This window comes from Hippopotamus amphibius, chromosome 1, assembly GCF_030028045.1.
Source record: "Hippopotamus amphibius kiboko isolate mHipAmp2 chromosome 1, mHipAmp2.hap2, whole genome shotgun sequence".
NCBI classification, from domain to species: domain Eukaryota; kingdom Metazoa; phylum Chordata; class Mammalia; order Artiodactyla; family Hippopotamidae; genus Hippopotamus; species Hippopotamus amphibius.
The window spans coordinates 188,671,915-188,688,836 of NC_080186.1; the positions used below are offsets into that span (position 1 = coordinate 188,671,915).

The 16,922-nt window shown below is 35.5% G+C and overlaps 1 protein-coding gene across 10 annotated transcripts in view; it reads right to left on the reverse strand.

The window, feature by feature from the left end:
- The window catches only part of FER (FER tyrosine kinase), a 460,601-nt gene that overhangs the window by 271,385 nt on the left and 172,294 nt on the right, over positions 1 to 16,922 (reverse strand). Inside the window, exon 1 of one of the 10 annotated variants that reach the window (XM_057737803.1) lies at positions 16,678 to 16,901. The exons of the other annotated variants lie outside the window; for them this stretch is intronic. Coding sequence (XP_057593786.1) covers positions 16,678 to 16,815 — 138 coding nt within the window. The 5' untranslated portion in view covers positions 16,816 to 16,901. Of the gene's footprint in view, positions 1 to 16,677; positions 16,902 to 16,922 lie in introns of those variants that run through there. 10 annotated transcript variants of the gene reach the window in all.

A 16,922-nucleotide genomic window follows, 5' to 3' on the forward strand; every position in this document is an offset into this window, starting at 1 on the left:
AAGACAAAATTCACTCCTCAGAAAGCATTTCAACCCCCCTTAATTCATGATAAGCTCACAATTCACATTTAAAATTCAAAGAGTATAAAGAACTTTATCTGTAATGGATATGAAGCTGAAAGAAGACAGGTATTACTTTTTCTAATCTTCAATATAAAACAAAAATATCAATGATTTCCTTGGCCATAGAAGCCATTGAAATTATATGGTTTGTTTGTATTATTTCCAATTCAGAATACTTTACATAGCTATACTTTATTCCAAGTAAAAACCTAATCTTTTATCAGTACTATTCAGATTGCAGTATAATATCTATAGAACTGACTGACAGATACATAATATTTTCATTTGAAATAATACCAAGAAAAACAATTCAATAAAGGATGAATCTTAATTAAACAATAATCCTCTTTATCAAAGGATAAAGAAAAAAGATTATCTCACAAAAAAAAAACTTTTTTAATTTTAAAAAGGATTCTGGAATTTTCCTCTCACTAAAAAACAAAAACAATCAAAAAAAAAAAAATCCACCAGATACAATATGAAAGCATTATCAAAAGTACCCCAGCCTACATTCTTTCTGCTTTATGTGATACGATAAAGCTGATGAGTTAATGGAGGAAAATTATACAAGAACAGCAGATAATTAGGAAGTACTCTACCAATGGATGAAAGACCAATGACACCCACAATGATCAATCTCAACACTGGGGTAGTGGTCCATCTAAAATATACTTTATTTTCCACATATCATTATCCTAACTTTTCCTTCCCTCTGAAACTTAGCTATCTGAAAGTGCTGATAGAAAAAAAGAAAAAATCAACTGTACAACCATCTCTGCTTATTCCTTGCTGTCTACTTGCTTCTCGTGGCACTGAAATTTTAATTTGCTGCCCCATATGACCTCAAACCCACTGGGTACTTTATTTGACTTTCCACAAAACATTTCCCTGTTGACAACTCCCCTCTTTTTCCTAGGCTTCAGTAACACCACTAACTCTTGGCTTTCCTTCTATCTGTCTGGTTGTTCCACTTCATCCTCCCTTACAACATCCTTTTTCTCTGCCTGTCCCTTCAATGTCGGTCACTAAACATCACCATCCTTGGCCCTCCTCTCTTGCCCCCTCCCAATCCAACACACTTATTTCAGTCACTTCAATTATCATCTGCATGCCGATGATTCCCAAAAGCTACATCTCTAGGCAAGACCTATAACTAGAACTCATCATCCTTCCAGTCTACTTCTATTTCTATGAGCCTTATCTTTCATGGCTAGCAACAACAACTACAGAATTCCGAAGGCAGAAATCTGGAGGTCAATCTTGGTATTCCTTCTCCCTCATATCCATATCCAATAATTCACCAAATTCAAAAGTTTGTATCTGCAAAATATCTCTAAAATCAGCCCCTTTCTTTCAGTACTCCCTGGTGTGACTTTAGTTCAGGCACCAGCATTACTGCCCTGGATTGGTCTTTGCTCCTGTTCTCTACAAAGTCCCCTGAGTGGTCTTTGTAAAAAGGTAAACCAGACCATTTTATTTAATGTATCTTTAAGCATCTTTTAATTGATAAGTTCCCTCTCCATCCCTATATTTTCCTTACAATTTAGCCATTTAAAGACCCAGCCATCTGACTCAGAGGTTTCCACAGAGCGGATATGGATGATTTCATACTCACGGGGAGTCCAACATGTTCTCTGTCCTCTTTCTGCAAACCAGCAGCTGGGATCAGAGGCTAGACAGCTTTGGATTCAATACCTTTAGTGAGACCATGGTGGCGTGTATCAGGAGACGACGTCTGGTTCTCTCTTTTGTGATGTTAGCAGCTACTGATGCTCAGTGTCTGCATCTACTAATTCATGGGGTATTGTGAAATGGTGGCACTATTTCAAATTCTATCATTTGTTTCCCAGTTATTAGTTGGAATATTTCTATAAAAAGATGCTTTCCCTCATCATTTATTTGGTTAATCAGTAATTATTTGGTAATGCAATTTATACAGGAAAGGCAGGATAAATGTTTGACTTTTATACGGATATCTTTTTCAAAATCAAAGTCTTTGAAATAAGAATTATAAACAAATCAAGATAAGTTTAAGTATACTCATTAATGGAATAATAATGATGATTGTAGTGATTTAAGGTAAATATAATCAAAGCTAATACTATATAACAAACTTTTAAAAAGAACCTTATATATATTAACTCACATAATCCTCACAACAACTTTAACAGATAGGTACTATTATTTTCTCTTTTTTACAGATGAGGGCACTGAAGCACAGTCAGTAAATGACTGAAGCAAGATAGAGGCATGGGTAATGTCTCTACCAGCATTTAAAGGTGGTCCAGAAAGAAATACACACATATATTCAGGTTCACTGATATATTTCTCTGGAATCTTACAGAGCTACCTCCATTTAGCACCATGATATTTAGCTATGTGACAAAGAGAAATGATTCCATAAAAAATTTAGAAAGTGGATAATCAAGGGCTGACTCTACAATAAACTTAGCTCTAGTTATCTATAACTTTTAAATTATTTTCCTTGGTCATCTTCAATTTCCCATCTCTTTGGATGAGCAGTTTTAATTCAAGTAGATGTTTTAACTCTCTTTCTTATCCCTAGCTTGTCCAAATTTCTAATATGAAATTCAGTATATCTAAATTCTTTTCCTGACTTAAGAAAATTTATATTTACTTTTCTGACTTAAAATTAGTTATTCCACCTTGGGCTTCAATTAAAACATATTACAGTATCTTAATGCACTGATATAAGCTAATAACTATGTTATTATAAAGTATAATGATTATTTTGCAAAGGCTAACATGAGAAATTGTCTCTAAAATCCTTCATTAAAATAATGTTTTATAATGTCTGCTGAGATAGAAAGTTCCAAAGCTATTACATAAAGTAACAATCTCTGTATCAGAACAAGGTATTTTAACTGGGTCTCTACAATTTAATGTATATAGATATCTGTTCTACCATTTACCTGTGTTTACTTGTAAAAAATATTCTTCAGAAGTCCATTCATTTGAATTACAAAAATACCATAATACTGAAAAAGATTTTAAACAAAAATCAAGATACATAAATTAGATACTGGCTAGCACATTATATATTATTCTCATTATTTTAAAGCTCTTACACGAGTGAACAAGTAAAAAGTACAATAAAAACTATATCACCCGATGAATACTTAGCAAAGCAATTCAACCAGCAAAGTACTCAAGCATATTGAATCATCTGACTGGTAAAGACTCTTGAAAAACCAAGTTTAAATAAAACTGTATTTTTAAAGATTGAAATCTGCTAGAAATAACTTTGATTATAGAGTCTATCCTTAATTCTTATAACTTTAACAAAAAGCAATGTCACTTAGATAATATTAGGTGTAAAAAATTAACAAGAACTCATTATTTTGAAATGCATGTTGAAGAGAGATAAAGAAACAAAATAAAATAAGTTACACAGATACAACACTACTCATTTGGCCTAATACTAACCAGAATGGGTACGAGCACAAAGGCAAATGCTTTCTTAACCAGTTTTGCTTTTAAATAAACAACGCTTATATAAACCAGGACAGAAAAAAATGTACAAGTACATGGATTAAATCTCAAGTGGCTAGTCTGCATGAGAACTATTATTGATCCAATTTCACACTTCTGCCTTCAACAGGCATGTACCAGTTCATTAAAAATCATCTGACAGATTAATCCAAGAATGTAATTTCACCAGAAATGCAACATGTAGTTCTTTTAAATAAGACATTTGGTGCAGATTTAAATGAGAAATCTGTGTGGGATGGCTATTCGTGATTAGCTAACTGGACTATTCAAGTATAGTTATTACATTTACCAAATAATTAATAATAAATTTTCACTTGAGACAAACAATATTTTCACTTTCTTCATACTAAGGGTAAACTAAGTATACCAATGAAGAATGTGAATCTTCTCAAATATAATTAAACACAAGTCATCAAAATAAACAAGGGATATTGTACTACACAGAATTACCTCAAACATAAAGAAAATATTTACTATACCTTTGGACATTGCATTATGAAGTTGATATAATAGTCTATGAAAATTTACAAACTATTACTAATATATCTACAAATGTATTTTCATATACAATTCTCAATTATACATTTCCTAAATACTCAGTACCATTCCTTGACTACTGACAAATGTTTACTTTGGCATGTAATATTAAAAATAAATTATAGGGACTTCCCTGATGGCACGGTGGTTAAGAATCCGCCTGCCAATGCAGGAGACACGGGTCCAGGAGGATCCCTCATGCCGAGGAGTAACTAAGCCCGTGTGCCACAACTACTCTGACTTCTGCTCTAGTGCCTGCAAGCCACAACTACTGAGCCCATGTGCCGCAACTACTGAAGCCTGGGCACCTAGAGCCCATGCTCCACAACAAGAGAAGTCACCACAATGAGAAGCCCGAGCACCCCAACGAAGAGTAGCCCCCGCTCGCCACAACTAGAGAAAGCCCGAGTGCAACAACAAAGACCCAACGCAGCCAAAAATAAAATAAATAATTTTTAAAAAATAAAATAAATTATAAAAAACTAAAACTTTATTTAAAACCTGCCTTTTTGAAAAAGAAACTATATTACCTAAGAAGTTCTTAATGTTTTTGTCAGAAAAGCCATGAAAAGATAGAAATAACAAATTACCTGCAATATTATATTGGCTGGCACATTTTTTTTTTGGTAAAGGGCTAGACAAGAAATATTTTAGGCTTCTGGGCCACATGGTGTCAGTCACCACTACCCAATTAGGCTGATGTGTGTAGTGTTGTATCATGAAAAGAGCTACAGACAATATATCAACGAATGAGCAAGCCTGTGTTCCAATAAAACTTTATTTATGGACATTGAAATCTGAATTTCATATAAATTTCATATATCACAAAGCAATCCTTCTCTTGATTTTTTTCAATCATTTAAAAACGTAAAACCAATTCTTAGCTCATAAGCCACCCAAATATAGACAGCAGGCCAGATTTGTCCCATGGGCCATAATTTTCCAACCCCTATTATGTCACAAATTACAGAATCTATACAACAGAGGCTATATAAGCAGTTTTCTTAAGGGAACAGATCCTACAGTCAGACTTGAGGGGGTTGGAATCCTAGCTCTCCTACTTCCAATCTGTAAGACTTTGGACACGTTGCCTAACTCTCTGTACATCAATTTCCTTCTCTATACATTGAGAATAATAATAGTACTGCCTATTAGGAATAATAACAGTTCTGCCTAATAGGGATGCTGCAAGGATTAAATGTGGCATGGAAAGGACTTAGCAAAGCTCCTCGCACCCAGTAAGTAGTTAACCCTCTCTAAATATGCTGTTGCTGCCGTAATCAAAACACAGGAAAAGTTCTATCTCATAAAAGTACACATTATAATATGCAAAGGCATTCTACTTCCAAATGTCTACAGGAAAAATTAGAGAAAAATCTTTTAACAAACAGTCATAACATTTCAGAACTGGGAGATACTATAAAAATCGTCTCGTTTCACCAGAAGTTCAAAGATGTTTCTGGGTCAAGTCTGAGTTAAAGTCAAAACCAGGTCTAGAATCAAGTGTCTCCATCTGTATTAGGAGACCAGAAAATTCTGTGTTTATTGTATCTTCATAGCAAGTTAGTAGACATTTATGGACAAAAATTTAAACAACATTCCTTTTTGAGGGTTTTGGAAAAGAGTATTTGGGAAGTATGAGGTCAGGGGCTGGCAAAAACTACGTCAGGCTGGCAAAATAACACAGTAATTAAGAGCAAAAATTTGGTATCAAAGCTGGATTTAAATTTCAGCTGCTTGACCACATGACCTTGGGCTAATTTATGCAATAAAATAGGTACTCAAAAAATATCTGAATGAAAAGCCAAAAGAACTAGCTTCTCTCAAAGTTAATGGTCTCATCCATAACCAAAGCTTTAACTTTTGAAAACTTTCTTGATAATTAAATAGAATACATACACAGCTGTAATGGGTGGGATGTGATACCCCCCCCAAAAAAAAGATATGTCCACCCAGAACCTGTAAATGTAACCTTTTTTAGAAAAGCAGTTTCTGCAGATATAACTAAATTAAGGATCTCCAAATGAGATCATCCTGGTTTGTCCAGGTGGGTCCTAAATCCAAAGACAAGCTTCCTTATAAGAAGACTTAAACACAGAAGAGAAGGCAGTGTGAAAAAGGGAGACAGAGATTGGTTGATGTGTCTACAGGTTGACAAACGCCAGGGTTTGCCAGTAGCCAGCCACCAGAAGCTAGGAGGGAGGCATAGAACAATCTCACTCAGAGTCTCCAGAAGGAACCAACTCGCAGACACCTTGATATTTAACTCTTGGCCTCTACAATTGTGAGAGAATAAATCTATGTTGTTTTTAAGCCACCAAGTTTGTGGTAATTTGTGATAGCAGTCCTAGGAAACTAATACACAGCTGACAAAGAATCACTGAAATCATCAGCTACCCTAAACATCAAAAGAAGAAAAACAAAAATCACCCTTACATGAATTCTACTAATCAGAAAAACTGGTCAAAAATTGCATTATTCTTATAAATTCTATACAGTGAGATTAAAATGTGCATATATGCATTTTTTTATTGTTCATTTCCCACTCTAGGTTTTAGAAACTCATCTCTGACCAGAACAACACCTTGCCCCTGAATCCACTATCAGAAGCATAGCTGCAGTCCCAAAGACAGTTTTTCTCGATAGGAACCCTGATAACCCCAGAAACTACACAGCAATATGCACAGCTCAGCAGTAGCAAGGGCACAGGACTGTCTCCCTCTGGCTTTTCATTCATTTACAGTGCAGTAGCTGGAACAGTGGCTAACTTTTTTATTTGCTTTGCTAGCATCTATTTTCACGCTAATTAGCACATGTGGTTTTCACATTTTGGGGTCCAATATTGTTTCCGATAATAAGGCACCAGGAAAGAAAGAAGGAATTTCAAAGGCAACCAACTACTAAGGAAAAATGTAAGTTGATCAGTATAAGTTTATGCAGATAGGGCATATAGTAAAAAGATTAACATTGAAAATAAGTATAAAAATTACTGGGCCATAGACTTTATTCTATCACATTTTTTAATGGTTTATATAGAATCAGTGTTAGAAGGAATCTTCCAAGCTAGAGATTTTTTCTACTTCAACCTTTTCACTTCACAATAGTTGAGAAAATGGAGATAAGAGTAGGTGAGATGACTCGACTCATGACACACATATGATGACAAAGCTAAGTCCCTTTTCCACTATGACACCTGGCCTAGATTACACCCACACCGCCAACCAAATGCTGGGCATTGGTCACTCATTCAGAAACTTAGGGTGGAGTGGGGAGGAAAGGCTCTAACAATGTTACAGTATAAATGTTACACTGAAACAATTATTACATTCAGATTTATAGCATTTACTATACAGCTGTTATTTATTTACACACTAAAAAAGATGCACTATTTTGAATACCATATCTCAAGAATATAATAAAAACAGAAAAAGACCAGTAAAACTTAATTTAAAATAATTAGAGGACTGAGGAATGCTGCTCATATGAAGAGTCACTCACACTCTCTCTCACACACACACACACACACACACACACACACCCCCATTTGGGACCTGACACGGCGAAATGTTAGACACAACCGAACATCACAAAACATGAGACAGATAAAATTATCTTTTTTTTTCCACTAAAGATGAAACATTAAGATAGGCGAGAGGCCTTTAAATACAGATACAGGAAAGTTTGGATCCACACATCAGCAATGCTTCATTCAGTGCCTATAAATTCATTAAATCTCAAAGTAGTTTAGGGAAAAGCCAAATGATTGTAAGTATTGTTAAATACATGAGTAAAGCCGACAGTAACATCACTATTGATACCGTTTCAGGGGCTATGTCAAAGAGGACAGTCATCATACACCGCTTGAAGTCTCTGTGGAAAAAATACTGACGTGCTTAGAGAACGGCTCCAGCACCGAAGGTAACTAACATTTATTGAGCACTGACTGTGTGCCAAGCACCGTGTGCCCTGTGCATGTAGTCTTCTGTGCATTTAATCACCTATAACGCCAAATAGCGGGTCCTGTTAGCCTCACGTCATACATTAGAAAGCCAAAGTTTGCAGTGGGTAAATAACTTTTGCAAGGACCATAATAAGTTCTTACTCAGAATACCAATGTTTACATCCAAACCTGTAATGTAATCTAAATCACATCATTTGTCCCCTTCCCTACAATGACTGTGTAGCAACAGGATAATATATATAACCAGAGGATTAATATCTAGAATTTTTTTAAATCCACTTCAGTGCCCTAAGAATTATATACAGATTCAAAAAATTACCAACAAATTGTCTTAAGGCTTCAAAGGTACAAAATAAAATCAAATCGCTAATTACGATATCTTTAAACTTGAGTAGAAATTAAGACTTTTTAAAAGAATAACTTACTTTAGAACTAAATGGCACTAATGAGATGCCTCATTTGACCATATCTTTAAAAAAGATTATCCTCACAGAACAAATTTGTATTTCTCACTTCTTACATAGTTCAAAATGAACATAATCTGGCCTTATCTTGCTGAGGCAAAACTACAAGACTCTGTTTTGGAATTTCTTCTATCTGTATTTTGTGCCCTTTTTTTTTTTTTTCCAGATTCCTCCCTTGGTGTTAAAATACCCGTTATCACTTCTTACTACTGACAATGCCTGACACCACTCCTCCCCCCTCCTCCGCCACCCCATGCCTGCACTCGCTATTTACCATTTGCTCTTTCTAATTCACAGTACTCTGAAAAATCATGAAAATAAGTTCATTCCAACTGCTTCTAAATAAGAGTAGAAAGTTCTGAGATTCTTTCTGAGTAAAGCATATGATCTTCATTATGTGAACTTAGTTACATTCATCTGTGAAATCCAAATAGATTATTTTTTCTCCTATTTCTAGTTTCAGAGTAGATGCCACAGAGAGAATGACCTATGGAGATATTGGGTGTTTTTCTACTTGTTTCTAAGTATAAAACTATACTTGCATGCCTTAAATTTGGGTAGTATTTCCAGGTTGTAAAAACTACCAACCTGGAAAAAGGTGTTGCCAAATCTCCTGATCTCTGTTCCCTTTTCATTTTACTTGAGCCCTGTGGAAGGCAGATTTTTGATGGTCTCGAAAATCCCCATCCCTTCGTATGCACATCTGCATGATCACTAGGACAGTGATATGGTGGACTTTATTCCCATGATTAGGTTATGCTACGCGGCTCAGCTGACTCTAAGAAGGGGAGAATATTCTAAGTATGCGTGACCCAATCAGGTGAGCCCTTAAAAGAGACTGGCCTCTTCCTGAAGGCAGAGATTTAAAGCATAAGAGAGATTCAGTGTGAGGAAGAGTCTCCATTGCCAGAGGGGACTGCATAGCAAGGTATTCTGGTGGCCTCTGAAACCTAAAAGTAGCCCCCAGTTGTCACCCAGCAAGCAAATGAGGACCTCAATCCTCAAATGCAAGGAACTGAATTTTGCCACAGTCAAGAGCTTGAAGAGAACACCCAAGCCTCAGATGAGAATGCACCCAGCCAACACCCTGACTTTAACCTCATGAGGCCCTGAGCAAAGAGTTGGGCCAGTCGGGGACTTCTGACCCACAGAACTGTGAACTAACAAACAGGTCCTGCTTGGAGCCATTACATTTGTGGTGACTGGGAACACAGCATAGGAAACTAATCCAAGCTCTCTCAGCATTTGCATCTTACCGAAGGCTCCTTTCCTGAAATTCTCTGCGTGACTCTCCTCTTTCCCCTCTCTTGTCACTCCTTTGTCTGCACTGTGAGCCTTACTTGCTCTACCCACCCAGTGTTCCCCAAGCTTCCGGCCTTAGCCAATTCCTCATAGTGTACCATCTTCCTGCGTGATCACTCTCATTTTTTAACAAAGGTTTGTTGAACAACTACAACGTTCCAGATGGTAATGCAGGCTCTAGGGAGCTCTCTGTGAAAAAACAAACAAAAAAACTCCTGCTCCTGTGGAGTGTCACTGATTCTATGATAACCAAGACATATTTGTCTCCTGTGTTTCAGACTCAAATCGCCAGCTGTTTTTTAGGAAACTCAGACTCAGGGAGATGAAGTAACATGTCTAATGTCCCTCATTCTGGACTTAATCTCAAATACACCTTTTTCTTTTCTTTTTTAACACCTTATTCTTAAATATTCTGAAACTGTTTCCTCAACTGAAACCTCACTTCTTCACCCCATTCACTGCTAGGTCTCTTGCAACCTGACCTCCTTCCCACTCCATAGAAACTATTCCCACTGAGCTCACTAAGGACCTCTTAAGTTGCCAAAAATCACAGGAAGCTTTTCAGCCTTATCTCTCCAATGCAACGTTTACTCCTTTGTTCTTGTATCTTTCAAATTACCCTATTTTCTTCTTTTTTGCTCACTCCCTGTTTAATTACACTGGTCACTCCCAAGACTTAATCTCCAGTTTCAGAAGGATATTCCAAACTGCCTGCTAATCATCTCTACAAGAAAGTTCAGGACACCTCAGATTTTAAACATCCCAAACTGAAATCACTCGCGCCCAGCTGCTTGCTCCCCTGCTCTGGGCACTTAGTGAGTGAAGCCAGTATGACCTCAGTCACCTGTGGTAGCCACCTCCACTCCACCTGTGTCTCTCCCTCCCTCACTCATTGAGCCAGTTAGTCACTCTTCCCTGCTCCCTTAATCCCCAGCCCTAAAAAATTATACCTGCTTTTTTTTGCCTTAGATAGAAAAATCTATAATAATTTATAAAATATAAATATTAACATTTAACCAAAACCTAGGTTAGATGTTAATGTTTACATGACATCAACTAACTGTGGAGTTCAAAAATTTTATATTTGCAATAAGTATTCTGTGCTCATTTCAAAGATGAATAATAGCATAGATTTGTGATTAAGAAGAGAACTATAATTCTAAAATAAGTAGTAGTTTGCCTGCGACTTTTTATAACCATTCTAAAAAAGCAAACAAACAAAAAAACCAACACATGGTTTACTACCGGGCTTAAAGTATTCTTAACCTTGAAACAAGGCTATTCTGGAGTAATTTTTTTCATCAACAGGTCTTCTTACTCTATAGCTATTCCTCTCATTCATAGAGAGCCCATCATGAGCAAGTCATAAAAGACTTCATTTCTCAAGCACAATTCCATAATATGCTCATTTATCTTATTTCTGTTAACTTAAATACAAAGGAAAAGCTAACCTTTCATTGGGTGAAATAATGCAAAAGATAAACCATGTATCTGAGAATTTCTGGAATTCTAGTAAATAGTAGTTTGACTCTACCTGGAAACATATGCTTATGATAGGAACTGATTTACAGGATTTAGCTTTATCTAATGAAGTATTTGCCCTTGGTTCCATCACCACTTAGAGTGAATTAGCCATAATACATTCTGGAATAGGGCAGTCTACTTTTGTGTGCTCCATTAATTCAAGATTGATTGATTGATTGATTGATTGATTTAGGGCAAAGAGAAGCTTTAAGGTAGCCAATGCTTTCTTGCTACCACAATTGAAACAACAGATAGTGATTTTTACTAATTACTATAGGATATACAGCTTTATAACATTAGAAATGTAGAAATACTTTACCTGCTATGATTGAGTAAAAAAGCTAAAAAATATTTCATGCCATTCCTCTTTTACCAGTTCCCTCAGGGCTACTAGAGTGTATATTTTGGGATCAATTTTCAACATATATCCAATGTTCTCAGATTTCTATAGATATGTTTCTTAATTAGAATGACCTTTATATAAATAATACTTTTTAAATACATAGGAAAGCATAACAAAAGGAAACTATACAGACTCCAGGGATTATTTGGCTAAATAACTAGATATAGAATCTAAGGTATTCACCTATCATTCATCCTTTTGGTTTATTTTATAATTTTGACCATACTTTCTACCACTTCCATTCTCTCTCATCCTCTTAAGAAACAAGCAAAAACAGTTTTAATAAACATATACTTTCAAGGCAGATGCCATACAAAAATTACACCATTCATAGCTAGAATAAATCTTTTTTTCAGAAATTAATTAGAAAGTGAGCATATAAAGCAATAACCTAAAATTATAAAATTAGTAAGGACAATCTGAAGTATGTACAATTACCTTTTCTCTTAACGTATGTAAAATTTGCCCTTAAAATCCTTAAATCTTTCTTTTGCACTTATGAAAAATACTGTCCTACAATAAATCTCAAGAACTCACCAAATTAACTACTTTCATGAATACTGTTACCATATCACCAAGCACTGAAATACGTATGTAACTTTAAAACATCTTGTGACACTCTGTCAATCTGCAGAGGCAATTAAGTCTTCTTAATAATTCAACCAGAAACTAGGGAGCTGGGGGAAGGGAGAATACCTTCAAAATATAGATATTTATAATATTCCTTCAAAATATATTTATTTATAAAAGAAAATGTGATAGCCAGATTTTTTAATGTTAGAATTAACAACATCTATTGATGCATTAAAATTCTTCTACCTTAATAATCTTAGTGCCACACAAGCTCCCGTGGAAGCAAGCACCTTCTAAAACATACAAATAATAATCACAATGAAAACAGCAGTACTATGCCAAGTCACATTTTTTATTTTCACTAAAATTTTACTTACTCTTTCAGTCTTTTCTTGACCCACCTTCTAGAGTAATAAAAATAAAAACAAAAATAAACAAGTGGGACCTAATAAACTTAAAAGCTTTCCTGCAGCAAAGGAAACCATAACAAGAAAAGGCAACCCTCAAAATGGGAGAAAATATTTGCAAATGAAGCAATGATCAAAGGATTAATCTACAAAATATACAAACAGCTCATGTAGCTCAACATCAGAAAAATAAACAACCCAATCAAAAAATGGGCAGAAAACCTAAATAGACATTTCTCCAAAGAAGACATACAGATGGCCAAGGGGCGCATGAAAAGATGCTCAATGTCGCTAATTATTAGAGAAGCGCAAACCAAAACTACAATGAGGTATCACCTCACACCAGTCAGAATGGCCTTCATTTAAAAAATCTACAAACAATAAATGCTGGAGAGGGTGTGGAGAAAAGGGAACCCTCTTACATTGTTAGTGAGAATGTAAATTGATACAGCCACCGAGGAGAACACTATGGATGGTTCCTAAAAAACTAAAAATAGACCTACCATATGACCCAGCAATCCCACTAATGGGCATATACCCTGAGAAAACCATAATTCGAAAAGACACATGTACCTCAGTGTTCACTGCAGCACTATTTACAATAGCCAGGTCATGGAAACAACCTGAATGTCCATCAACAGATGAATGGATAAAGAAGATGTGGTACATATATACAATGGAATATCACTCAGCCATAAAAAGGAATGAAATTGGGTCATTTGTAGAGATGTGGATGGACCTAGAGTCCATCATACAGCGTGAAGCCAGAAAGAGAAAAACAAATATCGTATACTAACACATATATGTGGAATCTAGAAAAATAGTACAGATGAACCTATTTCCATAGCAAGAATAGAGACACAGATGTAGAGAATAGACATGCGGACACAGTGGGGGAAAGGCTGAATTGGGAGGTTAAGTTTGACATAAATACACTACCATATGTAAAACAGAAGCTAATGGGAACCTGCTATATGGTACAGGGAGCTCAGCTTGGTGCTCTGTTATGACCTAGATGGGCAGGATGGGGAGATGGGGTGGGAGGGAGATCCAAGAGGGAGGGAATATATGTATACATATAGCTGATTCACTTCCTTGTACAACAAAAATTAACACATTGTAAAGCAATTATACTCCAATAAAAAATATATTAAAATTTTTTTAATAAATTTTAAAAAAAGAACTGCATTCAGCTATATGTGGCAAAAATGTGTCTAAAACTAACATAACCAAATAAGGTTTTGTGCTTCTTATAAAATAAGAAAGCAAGCAGTTCCAGAGCTGATGCCAGAAACTTAAGAGGTACAAGGGCCAAGGAGTTCTCTTCCATCTTTAAGAAAAGTTTTCTTGATCTAAACTTGCTTACTAGCTACCACCCCTCAGTCAATACTATTTTCAGATTGATGAACATAGAAACTAAGGTTTGGATGGGTCTTCCACATGAATGCTAAAGTCATCCCAAATGGCTATGGGTAGAAAAACAGACAATGAACCAGAGAACACATTCTTTGATAAATGAAGAGGAATGACCAAAAATATGAAAGAATTCAGCAATGAGAAGGAGTAAATCCAGTACAACCAAACCCCACAAGCCTTGAAAACACAGAGGCTTTCACATAAAGTGAAGGAATAAAAAAGGCAGTATTAAGGAACACTTCTCAACACTGAGTTATATTGGATATGAGAGGATGAATATTCTCTTGAAGTTTGCTTACCAGAATAAGATGCCAGAGGGCACAGTAAAAAAATTGGAAACGATTGAGAGCTGTATGAGGATGCTTTAGGGAAGCGAAAATACAGTAAAGAATGAATCTGCCATATACAACACAGAATTAATAGGACATACTAATTGACAGAGGGAGCAGATGGCTAGCGACAGAAACGTAGGAGGAGGAGGGGCAAAAGCTTAGCAGAAGAAGACAATCTAGGCCTGGACCTTTTACCAGAATCTGAGTTTCTGGTGAAAGGGAATGGCTCCTGCCTAAAATTGACCCTCGTGAGTCAGTATGTATCTTACGGTGATAAGGATTTACTGGAATCAAAAATAATATCAGAGAGTAAGAACCAAAGACGTCAGAACACCCTATGAAAGCAGGATAAATAGTGACTCCAATAAGAATATAGAGCCCTTTTTTGATCAATTCAGGTATGGAATCATCACATAAGCTAATATAGGTAGATCTGAATATGTGTGTGTCTGAGTGGGTATAGTAACATCTGACTAAGCAGGCTGATGATAAACATTTAAATGCTTAAAAGTATATTTATAGATTTATCATAGGTCTAAAAAATCTCATTGTATTTAGGCCATTAGCTAATAACCAAAGATAAATTATCATAGTTATGGGTAGAAGTTCACAGGTATGAGAGCTCAATAAATATTTACTTGAAGATAGTGTGCAAACCCACACTTAATGCCTACTTGAGGATGGTGCCTGATAGCCATCAACACAAAAACTCCTATTTACTTTAGAATAGTGTAGGGATAATGCATGATGATTTAAAATTTACATAACAGTTAATAAAATTTTAACATTTTACACTTTATTTTGAAAACATGCAGCAGAGCTGACACAAAAGAAAAAAATAAAAATTAGGAGGATTAAAAACAATTTCAAGAACAAGAAATAAAGAGTATTATACGGTTGTTTTGCAAAAACAATAATGAGATATACAAAAAAATACAAGTATAGAAAAATATCAAATAAAGATCATAAAATGTATCAGGTGAAAAGGAAGCAGGACGTTATCTGAAAGCTACAGAAAATTAGAGTCGTACAAGTCACTAGCTAGCTATAAGAGCCACTAATTACCCCAGGCTTCAGAGACATTGTTATATATAAAACGATAGATTAGACAAGATGACACCAATGGATTCTACATCTGGTAACATTTTTATGACTCCTTAAATCAAGATAACACAAAACTTACAAACGTAAGGAATGATTCTTACATCTATGACTGTAAGACACTAATATTTAGAACACCATAACTTAAATAATTGAATTCAGTAACATTAAAACAGGAATTATGTCTATTAAATGCTCTTCAAATATAAAGGAAAAAATATATGAAGCAACATAATCGTCAAATGTTCTTTTTTAGCATTTACCATTCTCATTTGAAGACCAGAGCTCCTTTTTCCTAATGTAGTGAATCTAGAAGAATGACAGCCTAAAATATAGGGTCATTAAGTAAGGGACTTGCAGGATGGAGGCAATTAAGTTTAAACTGCAAAATAACATGTAAACATAATCCTTTACTAACAACAGATTTAAGATAGGACCCCATTCCTATTATTCACAGAAATGATATGTTATGCACTAAAATACTAAGAAATTAGTGTGTTCCAGGTTACTAAATTAAACCATAAGAATTGATTATAAAATTAGTACTGAACAATAGTTATATATCATTGTGAAAAGCTTTATCAGGTATTATCACCGATTATTTAACACCAATCAAGAAAAATATTATTTTCCTTTGCTGACAGAAATTGAAAATAAGAAGGTAAAATTGGGCTCACCAGCAGTAAAGAAACTGAAATCTTGAAAAAAGAAATCTTAATACCATCACAGATTTTAAACTGAGCAATGATTCTCCTCAGACATCTAACAAAACTTCACTCTTTTCCCTTCCCATGTTTTGGAATAGTAGAAAGCACATATTTTTCTCAAATCTGAGAGGTGAAAAAAGGAAACAAAATAAAATGAAAACGGAAAACAAGCCACTTTCATTTTTTAATAGGCCTGGACTGGCATCTGAGTGATAGAATCTCTTCAAAACAATTTTGCCTACTGTCATATTCAGAAGTCAAAAAAAACATTCTTTCCATTTATAAAGAAGCAGCATAAAACAGATGATCTGTTGGACTCTGAGACCCTTTCTGGGCCCTCGCTGAAGTAGGCCTGAGACAGCCTTCCCCCTTACCTGATCTCTTTTGACTTCTGATGTGGAAGGATAGGAAGCCTCAGAGCCATACTTTAAAGTACAGGTTTTACAGGACTGGGAGTCAGAACTAGGATCCAGCCCACCCTCACAATGGAAACACTTATTTTTCTTCTCCATCTCAACTCTTAGCCAAGAGCTGGTGATAGTGGGTCCACAGAAGCCAATTTGCCCACAGACTCCTGTCTGTGGCAAAAGCAAGATAGAAGAGGCACAGATCTGGATCT